The sequence below is a fragment of the Petaurus breviceps genome, unplaced genomic scaffold, assembly GCF_028583685.1.
Source record: "Petaurus breviceps papuanus isolate PSGF00001 unplaced genomic scaffold, PetGlider_PUasm1.0 128, whole genome shotgun sequence".
Lineage (NCBI taxonomy): Eukaryota > Metazoa > Chordata > Mammalia > Diprotodontia > Petauridae > Petaurus > Petaurus breviceps.
In genome coordinates this window covers 3808164-3823451 of record NW_027185664.1, presented here as the reverse complement: position 1 = coordinate 3823451, position 15288 = coordinate 3808164, and the positions used below count along the sequence as shown (strand labels likewise).

The 15288-nt window shown below is 36.3% G+C and overlaps 1 protein-coding gene across 1 annotated transcript in view; it reads right to left on the bottom strand.

Annotated features, from left to right (window-relative positions):
• Positions 1-647: 647 nt before the first annotated feature.
• The window catches only part of LOC138171579 (protein ERGIC-53), a 63536-nt gene continuing 48895 nt past the window's right edge, over positions 648-15288 (bottom strand). Inside the window, exons 11-13 of the mRNA XM_069101110.1 lie at positions 12833-12995; positions 4467-4588; positions 648-4026 (exon numbers count right to left, since the gene is read on the bottom strand). Coding sequence (XP_068957211.1) covers positions 3990-4026; positions 4467-4588; positions 12833-12995 — 322 coding nt within the window. The 3' untranslated portion in view covers positions 648-3989. The remainder of the gene's footprint in view (positions 4027-4466; positions 4589-12832; positions 12996-15288) is intronic.

The following is a 15288-nucleotide window of genomic DNA, read 5'->3' as shown; positions in this document are numbered from 1 at the left end:
TCTACATCAAATCTCACTATCTTCATGAAACTGTCCTTGTACGGGCCAAATAATTGCACAAGTGCTCTCTTCTCTGAATTCCTATATACTTGCTGCCTCATTTCCCCTAAATCCCTTTAGCCATGCTATTATGCTGGCCCTGGAAAGGTGGTTTTTGGCCACATTAGCAAGTGGAGGCACCTGCTAATGTAAACCCAATTAGGCTCTGTCTATGGATGACACTCATTGTTTTTATTGGGGATACTGTACTCCTTAAAGTTTTTAACTTCATGCCCTGTATAGTAATGGATTTTGTTTGGGTTTTTGTTGCTGCTGCTGGGCTTTTCCTCTCTTTGTCTTTTCATATAGACCAAATATTAAAAAACGCAGATGATGGATGAAAGTGTATTGTTACACTGTTAGACATACCCTGTTATCTTTTTGTATGTGTCCAGATATTCATAATACACACACACACACACACACACACACACACACACACACACTCAACAAGCCTGTTAATTCTTTCAGGCAGGGATATATACATAATGGTACTCTATACAGTGACCTGCACAGTATCTCATACATGTCAATTTTTAAATAATGAAACACTGCCTTGAAAAATACATGGCTAAGATATTATCAGAGTTCAATGAAAGAGAAAATAATTTAATAAAATATTTCTTTATTTGAATAAGGTTAATGTCTTTTCTTGAATTCCAGCTAGCATCAAGTAACATTAGTCAGAAAACAAAATAACTTGAGAAATAGTATCCAATTGACAGTGGCTAGAAAATCATTTCAACTTTACAGCAACATCAATAAAACTGGTATCTTAAATAGGCAACACAGATCTAAAAAGTTGCAAGTATAGATTTTACATCAAATCTTTTTCTTAAACACCAATATAACATTTTTTTAAAAACTATATCCCTGTAATGAACATTTAGTCAGGGAGATCCAGTCACCAGATTTTAATATTCAACATTACATTTTTTCCCCTAAAATTGCATCTTTGTAATGCATTATGCCAGGCAATCCCTTCTTCAAGTAGTTTCTCCTGTCCCTATTTTGCTTTTGTTATTAAATAGTCATCTTCAATTTTATATAAAACAACACAACCATGACTACCATGAAATGCCAGAAGCTTTTGTGGTAGGCAGGTTTTGGATGGAATTTAACACAGTGGGCTGAATGTCAGTGAGTTTAAAAATCATCATCACGTTGACTCAGGAGTCAGGCAACATTCTGGGTGGCTAATAACATATACCAATTGTTCCTTATTAAAAAAGAGCATTAAGGAAGTTACGTGTACAAAAAAGCTCATGGGATCAATGATGGAAGTGTTATGTTATGCCACTAACTGTAAACCAGGGAAGATGTTATTAGATGCTTTCAACAGATAATATATGGTGTACTTTTATGATTTTACTATTTTAAAATTTCAAATTAAATAAAACACAGCTGGAAGGTTGGAACATGAAAAATGTATATTAAATCAGGAGTCAACAATCATGATGTTATTGCATTCTTTAAAAAGTGACTTTATGAACACAAAAAACACTGATATTCTAAATAAAATTTTGTTTTAATCCAAGGCACCCTGTAAAATATTTGCTGGTGTGAGTGAATAAATTTAATTATCCAAAATAACAAACAAGTTAAAGAATCCTGGCAGTGACTTTTTTTCCCACCAAGTTTGAACATTTTTCTTGAGAAGTAATCTACTTAAGTTATTTTGAGGAAGATAAACCAGACCCAATTAATGTGATACAACTGCCCTGTCCCAACTGCTTGATTTGCAATGTTTCAAAGCAACTCAATATCCAAGGGAGTAGGGAGTTTAAAATGCTTGATTATGCCCTCTCAATATAGTGCAGGTACCCACTTGTTGAGGTCACAATCAGAATGAGACCACTTGAATTCTAGCCTGACAAAAATATACTGCATAGATTTGGTATTCCTTTCAATGTTTCAGGCACAATGTGACTGTGGAGTTTTTAATACTGGTTTTGGCAGCTTTTTCTTTTGGGATGATTAGCATGAATTTCATGCTTTACAACCTAAGCATTCTTTTGAAAATATTCAAAATTTCTCATGGATTGATAAAAAGAATAGATTTGTGATGTCTTTGAAACCATGTGTCCAGACGGATTTTAAAATGTTAACACTATAAAGGGAAAAAAATTCACTCCTGTTACAGGTAAGTAAAGACGGTAGAGTGAGAGTCAAACATCACTTACTGGAATATTCTTATTGATCACCCCAGAACAAATGTTCACATTAGTTGTAATAATAATAAGACTGTTGGTTCACATTATAGCACTGATAAGAGTATTGCAAGACCAGTCTTCATAGAGTCCTCGAGTAGGCTATGGGCATGAGGGAAACAACCTCTAAGTGGCATTAAAAAGTCACTAGCTTGGGACTTAGGGAATTACACACAATGTATTTTTATTTCAAGATCTGTGACAAATAAAAAATGGCTAGAGGAGATGAGAAAACAGGTTCTGTTAGCCATGAAACATTGAGGACAGGTTCAGGTACGAAAAAAAACCCTCAACTTCTGATAGTCTTAAATTCAATGAGCAGATAATTGTTTTTATCATACTTACAAATTCAATCACTAAAACTCAGAAGTTGGGGTGCCTAGGTGGCGCAGTGAGTAAAGCGCTGGCCCTGGAGTCTGGAGGACCCTAGTTCGGTTCCGCCCTCAGACACTTAACACCTACACAAAAAAACTAGCCATGTAACCAACCTTGGGCAAGTTACCTAACCCCAATTGCCCTCCAAAAGGCAAAAAAAAAAAACAAAACTCAGAAGTTAGTAGTGTATAAATTGTGCAAGGACTTTATGAAGACTCTTTGGACTTGGGAATTAAAAGGCAAACCCTACTAACAAATGCATTTTAATACTTGAAGCTATTTTTAAAATATTCACGAAAGTCTATCTTTATTATTTCTTTAAAACTGCCCATGAAAGGCTTGAAATTACAATGAGGAACAGTCTCCCATATTTTTAGGGGATGTACACATTCACGTATTCGGGGTTGTGTAGTGAAATGGCATTGTAACTTGAAACACAGTGGTTACTTTTGAGTTATTTACAATATTTAAATCCCATGTATCCTAGAGCTGAATTTACATGCTGTACTTTAACAGATGGTAAAACTAAATTAAACTACAAATTTTTTAAAAGCTATTTTTAAAGAAGACTTAAATGATTTTCTTTGAGGTGATCAGCAGGCAAAATACCCGTAAAAACCATTAATCAGAAGAATGTTTTCATCTGAATGAAAATTAGGCAAAAAGTAGTTTTCTTAAGTTTTTTCCCCACAGCTTCCTTTCAAAAGAAGATATACTATCCACATTCAAATGGGAAAAAACCCCAAGAGTTCTTACATAGTCATTATGAAATGCTAACATCTTGATTCTAAAAAAGTTCTACTTGGGCAAAATGATCTTTGATTTCAGAGGGAGTTATATCAACACAAATGATTACAGGAGTAGGAATTTGATTAGGATATTCAGATTCATACATCTTCAGACTTTGGTTACTCTAACCACCATGATAGGGGAATTATATGCTTTGGACTTTAGGTCAACTTCTTAATTTTGGAAGAGTTTTCTTTTAAATAAAATTACTTACAACATCATGCTCTTAAGAGCAAATTTCCAGCCCCAGAAATCAAATGTGCTAACCACCATTTGGGAGGCATGTCCCTAGTTTTTCTTACCTAATCACACTGGAAATAAATGTACTGTTTCACGGCTGTTCTACCATTAACCATCAACTCAATACTTTTAAATAAAGTTATATATACTGTGCACAGTTTTTCTTGTAGTTCTCACTTCTGTAAGGTTTATTTTTACCACAATTAAACATTTGAACAGGTAATTTTAACAAAAAAAAAAAAGAATAATTTAGACTACTGAAGCAATTTAAACACATAAAAATTCCCTCATTTACAGTCAAAGTTCTGTGCATACATACATGTACAAAAATGGTAATCAAAAGAATTTTTTGGCCGCAGCTTCTTGCTGAGTCCTAAATAAACAGACAAAACATATTAAGACAGGTTAAGATACGTTAAATTAGCATTCTGAATCAAATGAAAACACAATTCATATTAACCTATTTTACTTTTTATTTTATTTTATTTTTATTTTCTATTTTATTTTAACCTATTTTACTTAACCTGTTAGCTTGCATAATCAAGAAGTTTCAAGATATAAGATATCTTATTCTCTAGAAGTTTTACATGCTTCCCCTACCTGAAAATATCATTAACCAGAAGAAAATCTTCTTTTACAAAGCCTCCTTTTTTTGTATTCTTAAAAAGTGTTTTTAGTTTTAGAAATCTCTTTATTCCATTATAGAACCTAGTGCTAAGATAAATTATTTGTTTTAATTTAAATAGATAACTATCGTGAATCTGTTTATAGAGAAAGGGGAGAGTCTGGTCAGATTTCATAAAAAGAACTTACCTATACATGATATAACCAATGAATAACATCGTCTGTACTGCTACAAATATTAAAAAGTGTGACGTAGATAAACAAGATGGAAACGGTGGTAGTTCTGGGCATTTTGCTCTTTCATTTGATGGCTATAAGACAAAAGAGCGCACGCATGAGACAATACCCAAAGAATCTCCAGGCACATTTAGCATATTCAGCTTTTCAGAAATTAGATTTTAATGGCTTCCAGAGTAATGATTCTCAAGCATATTTATTCCAAGGCCACCAACTAGCTTCCTTGCTACTCCCATGTGTCACTGCAATTAATCCTCTCTCCTTTCACTCACACACACACACACACACCCCCTCATGAAAATGACATGAGGTTACTTGGATATAGTAAAATTACTAAACTTTAACAGAAAATGCTATGTCTATGAGCCTTGCAGAAAGGCAGCATGGTGAAGGGGAAGGGGAAGTAAGCTAAGAATGAAGAGGCTTCCATTCCAGATCTATCTTTACAGTCTTAGCTAAGTGACCCAAGACAAGTCACAGACTCTAGGAGCCTCAGTTCCCCCATCAGTTAAATGTGGAAGACACCTATTCTACCTACCTTGTGAGGCTGGAGCAAACAAATGAGAAAATGTGTACGAAAGGACTCTGGAGACTATAAAGTCCCGTGTGAACATAAGATATAATCACATGATGAAATGAGATATAACACAGCAAACTATCAAGTGCTACGTGAACGGAAGATGCAGGTTGTTCAACTGAAAATACTAGGATTATATAAAAAAAGTCAGTCTACCTGAGATACCTTGTCGGACAAAACCCACCTGAGAGCACGTATGTAGAACATTATGCCAAAGTAAACCAAGGAATATCTTAAAGTCGGAGTTACATACTCCTAGTTCTAACAGCTAAAACGAGACTGCAATCAAGGCAGTTAATAATAACTAACATGTATACAGTACCTCAAGGTTTGCCATGTGCTTCACAAATTTTACCTCACTTGTATCTCTCAAATATCATCTCATTTATATTCTCATGTTTTATCTCACAATTACCCTGAGAGGCAGGTACTCTTACTGCCCCCATTTTATAGCTGAGAATACTGCGACAGAGGTTATGTGACTTTCCCAAGGTCACAAAGCTAGTCAGTGTCTGAGGGTTGATTTTGAACTCAAGTCTTCTAGACTCCTGACCCAGCAATCCATCCATTTCTCCACCTAACTTCCCTTTAGTGAGTAAAAAAGCAGTGCTTCTGAAATAATGAAAACAAAGAGAAACTGCAGGCAAAAGAATCTTTCAAGACCCATATTAATAGTACCATCAACATCTCAGTTACCTAAGATTAAGAGCACTTAAATAAGCACTTGAAAGAAAAACAGTAAAAATTCACTTAAATAAAATGATTTGGGGGGAGCCAAGATGGCGGAGTAGAAGCAAGACCTTCCCGTGGCTCCGGCTTCCACCCTCCCCAATCCATGTAAAAAGGGGACTCTAAACAACACCTTGAAGCTGCAGAACCCACATACTGACACAGAGAAGCTAACCTCCCGCTGAGGGTTAGTCCCACACCGAGGCTTTAGCCCCAGGGCGGGCCTGACCAGAGGGACTCCAGATCAGCAGCAGCTGGGGCCGTTTCCAGATTTATCAACACATAGACACAAAGGACAAAGTGAGAGGTTCGAGGCTGGGAAGGCGCGCGGCAGCGAAACGGGGGACGCACGGCGGCTGCAGCGTGGCGGGCGCAGCCTGGGAAGGCCCGGTGCGGCGGCGGCGGCAGCAGTGGACAGCAGGCCGGGAAGGCACAGCGGCCTGTGCAGGAAGGTGTGGTGCAGCTGGCGGATGCAGGCCTGGAAGGGGCCTGATCAACTCCGAGGGCAAGTCTTCCCACCAACCACAAGGTCCACTACCAGGTCTATCATCAAAGGGCTGGGACTGGAAAGAGCAAGGTAAGAAGCAAATACAGGGGCCCCTATACTGGACAGCAAACACTCCTGGGGCTACCACTTCATAGCCCAGAAATCTTTAAAAAAAAAAAAAAGCCCCTTTCAGGACCTCCAAAGGCAAGGATGACAGAGTGAACCTCACTTGCTCCAAACCCCACCTCTGACCCTGAAAACATAGTAACTCTTGCCCCAGGGCAAAACCCTCTACAGTAAAGGCTTGGGATCCTAGAGGGAGGGCGTGGCTAGGACACTGCCTCAAAATGGGCAGAAAGCAGACTACAAAGACAAAGACTCTGGAGTCCTACTATCCTCAGAGGGAGGAACCAACCTCAGAGGGAGACACTGTGGACTCCACACCCACAGCTGAGACTTCAACAGGGAATGGATCCCAAGCACAGAAGGCTCTCCTAGATGAGATCAAAAGGAACTTTGAAAGCAAAATGAGAGAGATAGAAGACAAAATGAATCATTCTCTCTAAACGAAAATAGCAGAATTCGAAAAACATTATAATGAGGAAAACATCTCTTTAAAAAGAAAAGTGTATGATATGGAAAAGGAGCTTCAAAAATTAACCAAGGAAAACGATTTGCTAAAAACCAGAATTAAACAAATGGAAACAAATAACTCTATGAGGAACCACGAATTAGCCAAGCAAAACAACAAAAATGAAAAATTAGAAAAAGAGGTAAAATACCTCAAAGAAAAAATAACTGACCTGGAAAACAGATCCAGGAGAGATAATGTGAGAATCATAGGCCTACCAGAAAATTATGATGAAAAAATGAGCCTGGACAACATTCTCCAAGAGCTCGTTAAGGAAAACTGCCCTGAGATACTAGAACCTGAGGGGAAAATAGAAATCGACAGAATCCACCGGACACCTACTGTAAGAGATCCCAAACTGAAAAATCCTCGAAATGTTGTGGCCAAACTCCAGAACTACCAGATAAAAGAGAAAATACTTCAAGCGGCCAGAAAGAAACAATTCAAATATCGAGGGTCCACAGTGAGGATTGCACAGGATTTGTCAGCCTCCACACTGAAAGATCGGAGGCAGTGGAATACAATTTTCAGGAAGGCAAAACAGCTCGGATTACAACCAAGGATCACATACCCAGCGAGACTGAGCATATTCTTCCAGGCAAAGACATGGTCATTCAATGATATAACAGAGTTCCAGACCTTCTTGATAAAAAAGCCAGAACTCAATGGAAAATTCAACCTCCAATTACGAAAAGCAACTGTGACTTAGAAAGGTAAACAAGGAGAACACACATCATTTTAGAGGGAAAGAGGGGAGGGAGAGGAGCTTCGCATGAGATCTATTCCTGTCATTCTTGATGCGAAGAAAAAATAGCATACCTCATTAAGTATAACAATATCCTACAGGTAGTAGGAGGGGGAAAGGGTTACAAAAGGGGGGTGGGAGTGGTTTGTAGGGAGGGAAGTAGTAAGGGGAAAAGGGGAAGAAAAGGGAGGGGGGCCAAAAAGGGAACACTGAGGGAGGTGGTGGTCTAAAGGAAAACTATTAAGGGGGGGAAGGGAGAAGGGAGGGAAAATAAGAACATTAACAGGGGCAGGAATAGGATGATGGGAAAGAAACAGATAACAATCATAACTGTAAATGTGAATGGAATGAACTCTCCTATAAAACGGAGACAGATAGCAGAATGGATTAGAAATCATAATCCTACAATATGCTGTTTACAAGAAACACACCTGAAACAGAAGGATACACACAGGTAAAGGTAAAAGGCTGGAGTAAAATATAGCATGCCTCAGCTAAAGTAAAAAAAGCAGGGGTAGCAATCCTTATCTCAGATAAAGCAAATGCAAAAATTGACCTAATTAAAAGAGATAAGGAAGGAAACTATATCCTGTTAAAAGACACCATCGAGAATGAAGCAATATCACTACTTAACATATATGTACCAAGTGGTGTAGCATCCAAATTCCTAGAGGAGAAGGTAAAGGAATTAGAGGAAGAAATAGATAGTAAAACTATACTAGTGGGAGACCTTAATCTCCCCCTATCTGAACTTGATAAATCCAACCTCAAAATAAACAAGAAAGAAGTTAAGGAGGTGAACAGGATTTTAGAGAGGATAGGTATGATAGATCTCTGGAGAAAACTGAATGGGGATAAAAAGGAATATACTTTCTTCTCAGCGGTTCATGGCACATACTCAAAAATTGACCATGTTCTAGGGCATAAAAACCTCACAATTCTATGCAGTAAGGCAGAAATATTAAACGCATTGTTTTCAGATCATGATGCAATAAAAATTATATGCAATAAAGGGCCAGGGAAAGACAGACTTAAAACTAATTGGAAATTAAACAATTTGATCCTAAAGAATGAGTGGGTCAAACAAGAAATTATAGAAACAATCAGTAATTTCATTCAAGAGAATGATAATAATGAGACAACATACCAAAATCTGTGGGATACATTAAAGGCAGTTCTTAGGGGAAGTTTTATATCCCTGAGTGCATACGTGATTAAATTAGAGAAAAGGGAGCTCAACGAATTGGGCATGCAATTAAAAAACCTAGAAAAAGAACAAATTCAAAATCCCCAATTAAATACTAAACTAGAAATATTGAAGACTAAAGGAGAGATTAATAAAATCGAAATCAAGAAAACTATTGAACTAATAAATAAAACCAAGAGCTGGTTTTATGAAAAAACTAACAAAATTGATAGACCCTTAGTCAATATGATAAAAAAAAAGAAAGAAGAAAACCAAATTATGAGTATCAAAAATGAAAAGGGTGAATCTATCTCCAATGAAGAGGAAATCAAAACAATAATTAGGAATTATTTTTCCCAATTGTATGCACATAAATTTGACAATCTTAGGGAAATGGATGAATATTTAGAAACATACAAGTTGCCCAGATTAACTGAAGAGGAAGTAAATTACTTAAATAATCCCATCTCAGAAAAAGAAATTGAACAAGCCATCAGTCACCTCCCTAGGAAAAAATCTCCAGGGCCAGATGGATTCACTAGTGAATTCTATCAAACATTTAAAGAACAATTGATTCCAATACTCTACAAATTATTTGGGAAAATTAGTGAAGAAGGAGTCCTACCAAATTCTTTTTATGACAAAAATATGGTACTGATACCTAAATCAGAAGAGATAAAACAGAGAAAGAAAATTATAGACCAATCTCCCTCATGAATATAGATGCAAAAATTCTAAATAAAATACTAGCAAAAAGACTACAGCAACTTATCTCAAGAATAATACACTTTGATCAGGTAGGATTTATTCCAGGAATGCAAGGATGGTTTAATATTAGGAAAACCATCAGTATAATTGATCATATCAACAATAAAACTAGCAGAAACCACATGATCATCTCAATAGATGCAGAAAAGGCTTTTGACAAAATACAACATCCATTCCTATTAAAAACATTAGAAAGTATAGGAATAAATGGAGCCTTCCTTAAAATAATAGGTAGCATCTATTTAAAGCCATCATCAAGTATTATATGTAATGGGGAGAAACTGGAAGCATTTCCCATAAGATCAGGGGTGAAACAAGGGTGTCCACTATCACCCCTCTTATTCAATCTGGTACTAGAAATGTTAGCAGTAGCAATTAGAGAAGAAAAAGAAATCAAAGGAATCAAGTTAGGCAAAGAAGAAACCAAGCTATCACTCTTCGCAGATGATATGATGATATACTTAGAGAATCCTAGAGAATCAAGTAAAAAAGTGCTTGAGACAATAAATAAATTTGGCAAAGTTGCAGGATATAAAATAAACCCACATAAATCCTCGGCATTCCTATATACTTCCAATGAAATTCAACAGCAAGAAGTAGAAAGAGAAATCCCATTTAAAGTTACTGTAGACATTATAAAATATTTGGGAATCTACCTGCCAAAACAAACCCAGGACCTGTATGATCATAACTACAAAACACTTTTCACACAAATAAAGTCAGATCTAACTAATTGGAAAAATATCAATTGCTCATGGCTGGGTCGAGCTAATATAATAAAAATGACAATTTTACCTAAATTAAATTATATATTTAGTGCCATACCAACTAATTTACCAAAAAACTACTTTATAGAGTTAGAAAAAATAGTAACAAAATTCATCTGAAAGAATAAACGGTCCAGAATATCAAGGGAATTAATGAAAAAAAAAAATGCTAGGGAAGGTGGACTAGCTTAACCAGATTTCAATCTGTACTATAAAGCAGCAGTCATCAAAACTACTTGGTACTGGCTTAGGAATAGAGGAGTGGATCAATGGAATAGATTAGGCACACGAGATTCAGAAGTCAACGACTACAGTAATGTATTGTTTGATAAACCCCCAGACCCTGGTTTTTGGATAAGAACTCACTATTTGACAAAAACTGCTGGGAAAACTGGAATATAGTATGGCAGAAACTGGACATAGACCATTATTTAACACCATATACCAAAATCAAGTCTAAATGGGTTCATGATCTAGGTATAAAGGTTGATACTGTAAGCAGTCTGCTAAAACAAGGAATAGTTTACCTATCAGACTTGTGGAGAGGGAATGACTTTATGACGAAACAGGAATTAGAGAACATTATAAAATGTAAAATGGATAATTTTGACTACATGAAATTGAAAAGTTTCTGTACAAATAAAGTCAATGTAACCAAGATTAAGAGGGAGGTGGGAAATTGGGAAAGAATCTTTACAACCTATGTCTCTGACAAAGGACTCATCTCTAAAATATACAGAGAACTGAGTCAAATTTATAAGAATACAAGTCATTCCCCAATTAATAAATGGTCAAAGGATATGAACAGGCAGTTTTCAGAGAAAGAAATTAAAGCTATCTATAAGCACATGAAGAAATGCTCTAATTCACTATTGATTAGAGAAATGCAAATCAAAACAACTCTGAGGTACCACATCTCACCAGTCAGATTGGCTAAGATGACAAAACAGGAAAATGACAAATGCTGGAGAGGATGTGGGCAAACTGGAACACTAATGTATTGTTGGTGGAGCTGTGAACTGATCCAGCCTTTCTGGAGAACAATCTGGAACTATGCCCAAAAGGCTATAAATACTTTCATACCCTTTGATCCAGCAATACCACTCCTAGGGTTATATCCCAAAGAGATCATAGAAATGGGAGAAAGACCCATATGTACAAAAATGTTTATAGCAGCTCTTTTTGTTGTGGCAAAGAATTGGAAATCAAGGGGGTGTCCATCAATTGGGGAATGGCTGAACAAGTTGTGGTATATGCATGTTATGGAATGTTACTGCGCTATAAGAAACAGGGAGCAGGCGGTCTTCATATTTACCTGAAGAGGCTTAAAAGAACTGATGCTGAGTGAGAAGAGTATAACCAGGAGGAATTTGTACACAATTACGGACACAACATATGTGTGATGACCAACTTTGATAGACTGGACTCTTCTCAACAATGCAGGGATATAAGTCAATCCCAAAAGACACATGATGGAGAGAAAAACGTGCATCCAGAGAAAGAACTAGAAAGAACTAAATTTATATCCAGGTGGAAGAAAAATACCTGATCTTTTTCGTTCTCTTATTTGATTTTATGTCCTCTATACCATTTTTCATCCCAGCTGGTACAATCCATCCTTATAACCTGACTATTGTATAATGTGAAAGTATCTACAGATCCTATACTTGATTATAAGACGCCATGGGGGGGAGAGGGGAGGGAGGGGAACAAAATATGAAACTCAAGGAATTGTGGAATTGAATCCTGTAAATTAAAAAAAACAAACAAATTAATAAATTAAAGAATTAAAAAAAAATAAAATGATTTGACTTTCTTTTCTTAGCCTTCTCCTACTTAGCACTGGCCATGACTTTGTCCTCTACAAAATTCTCTAATAAAAAACTATGAGTTTCAGATTTTTGCCTAAGTTTTGACACTGTAAACCTCAGTTAAGTAATCCTCCCCTTGGTAAAAGGACATATAATAAGCAGGACAGATCATTGTGATTGGCAACCTATACTCGGGGGGTGATGCTATTTTGCTAAAAAGCAGGCTAAAGCAGTTCGCATTTTTCTACTGTTAAAAGCCCTGGACATACGAACAAAAGCATTACAAAGCACACAGAAAACAGGAATAATGATAGAGAAATAAAATCTGAGGTTGAACAACCTTATCAACTAACTGGGTTTAACAGCTGATGTTTGATACTTTGCTTAAAAAAAAAAAAAACCAAACACCTCTGCTTTAAAAAAAAAGAAGAGCTGAAAGTACTATTTATTAGGGACTGCTGAAGAAATATAAAGTATTCCAATTCATCTTATGGGTTTAGAATGGATGATTGGGGGGGGGCAAAAAGTGAACATCTGAAGTTTTCTTAAATGAAATTAAAACACTGTTAGCCAGACCAGGATAAAGTTCATAAAACGTTCAATGAAAAGAAAGTTACCACATTTCGCTGTATTAAGTGTTCAATATCCCTCTTTACTACATGAAGGTGTTCTTTGATATCGTTGAAATGCTGGGTTGTTTCATACACACTGCCTGCTGCACCTGCTGTACCTGTGTGCTGGGATCCACTGACCAGCCTGAGGGTTTCACCCATGGAATTCCTAAAAAAGAACAAAAAAAAAAACCCCAAACACTTAACAAAATTATGTTAAGAAAGAAGGTGTGAGGTCAAAGCATTGCCAAGGTCAATGTCCAGATGTCAGTATGACAACCAGCTGGTCATGGAGACAACACTACAAAAAGTATAATTTGGCTGAAACTTAAGAAAATTCACTGCCAAGTCTTATTAGAGAAATCTGACAGATCGATTATTAAAAGAAAAATTTTCACTAATAATTAAAACCTGGGAGGCCGGGGGTATGGGACAGTGAAGACTGCTAGGAGAGGAATCAGAGATCTGTGTTTGAAGACCCCTCCTACCAGGCCCAGGCGTGCGTGCGCCAGTAGCAGTCACTTTAGCTCCCTGGGCTCTAGTCACTGGACTTTTGAAATGGGGTGAATATTTCCTTTACCTACCTCCCAGGACTGTTGTGAAAGACAGGTGTTACAGAATTTTAATCACTACGTAGGAGCTATGGTTATTACTGCTTACAAATGAGCCTCGTTCATGCTTTAAAGAATCAAATATTGTAGAATGCTCAGGATGTTTTACTATGGTCACCGAATATTTGCATTTAGAATGCCTTAAAAGAATATTCATTTGATCAACGTTTTATTAAGTATCTATTACAGGCAAGGGACCAAAGATAATCAAGACATGGTTCCTGGCCTTATGAAGTTTTTAATTTAGCAGCATAAATAAAAATTTTAACATCTAAATAAAAATATCAAGCAGGATAAATAAAAGTAAAACTCCCTTTGCAATTTTCTCTCCACTTCACTTAAACTTTATCTCTTTCACAATCGGCAGAAAACAGCAGAAAAACAGACCCAAACAAGTTTCACATTGCTCCATAATATTCTTATTTCATCAAGAAGAGATTCCTGTGAGAGCTACTAGTATTTCACCCCTTCTGGTGCCTCCCTCTGTGCCCTCTTCTTTGAAGCTCCCTCTCTACTTAAAATACAGCATGTTTTAGAGTAGCTTAAAATTTCTCTAAAATATCATAAGTACAAGATCCTGGTATGAAGTATAAGAAAATATCTCAACTCTTTCTTAAGTTACATATGAATTCAGGGTCTCATTACCACTTTTATTATAGGAAACAAATTTCTTACGTAAATATATATATATATTATATATAAAAGTATATATATATACACACACATCTATATCTATCTATCTTATACCATTTACCGAGATACGGTCAAAATGGACACATGTCCTAGATAAAAAGAAAGATATTACAAGCAAATTTGCAGAACACGGAACATATCATACTTATCAAGAGTTATAGATAGGTAAACAATTTATGAAAACGAGAGATAGAGAGAAAACTTAAGTGTAAAATGGTTAATTTTGATAACATTAAAATTATAGACAGTTTCTCAGATAAAGAACCCGTATCTTAAATACATAAAGAACTTTGTCAAATCTATAAGAATATGAGTCATTCCCCAATTAATTGATAGATGGTCAAAGGATAATAGATAATTTTCCAATGAAAAAATCAAAACAATTTATAGTCATGTGAAAAAATACTCCAAATCTTTATTGATTAGAGAAATGTAAATTAAAACAACCTTAAGATATCATTTTACACCTATCAGATTGTCTAAAATGATTGAAGGGGAAAGGGACAAATGTTAAAGGGGACATGGAAAGATTGGGACACTAATTCATTGTTGGTGGAACTGTGAACTGATTTTGGAAGGCAATCTGCAAGTATGCCCAAAGAGTTATTAAACTGCCTATATCGGGGCGGCTAGGTGGTGAAGTGAGTAAAGCGCCGGCCCCAGAGTCAGGAGGACCTGAGTTCAGTTCCGGCCTCAGACACTTAACACCCACACACACACACACACACACACAGACACACACACACACAAAACTAGCTGTGTAACCTTGGGCAAGTTACTTAACCCCAACTGCCCTCCAAAAGGCAAAAATAAATAAACTGCCTATATATTACTGACCCAGTAATGCCCACTACTATTTCCAAAGATTATTAGGGAAAAAGGTAAAGAACCTGTGTGATCTAAAATATTTATAGCAGCTTTCTTTGTGGTGCCGAAGAACCACACTGCAAGGATGCCTATCAACTGGGAAATGGCTAAACAAGTTGTGGAATATGACTGTGATGGAATACTTCTGTGATATAAGAAATTATGAGTTCAATGACCTTAAAAAAAATATGGAGAGATTTGCACAAAATAATGAAGAGTTATAGTGGCTGGGTTAAGCTAATATAATAAAAATTACAATTTTACCTAAATTAAATTATATATTTAGTGCCA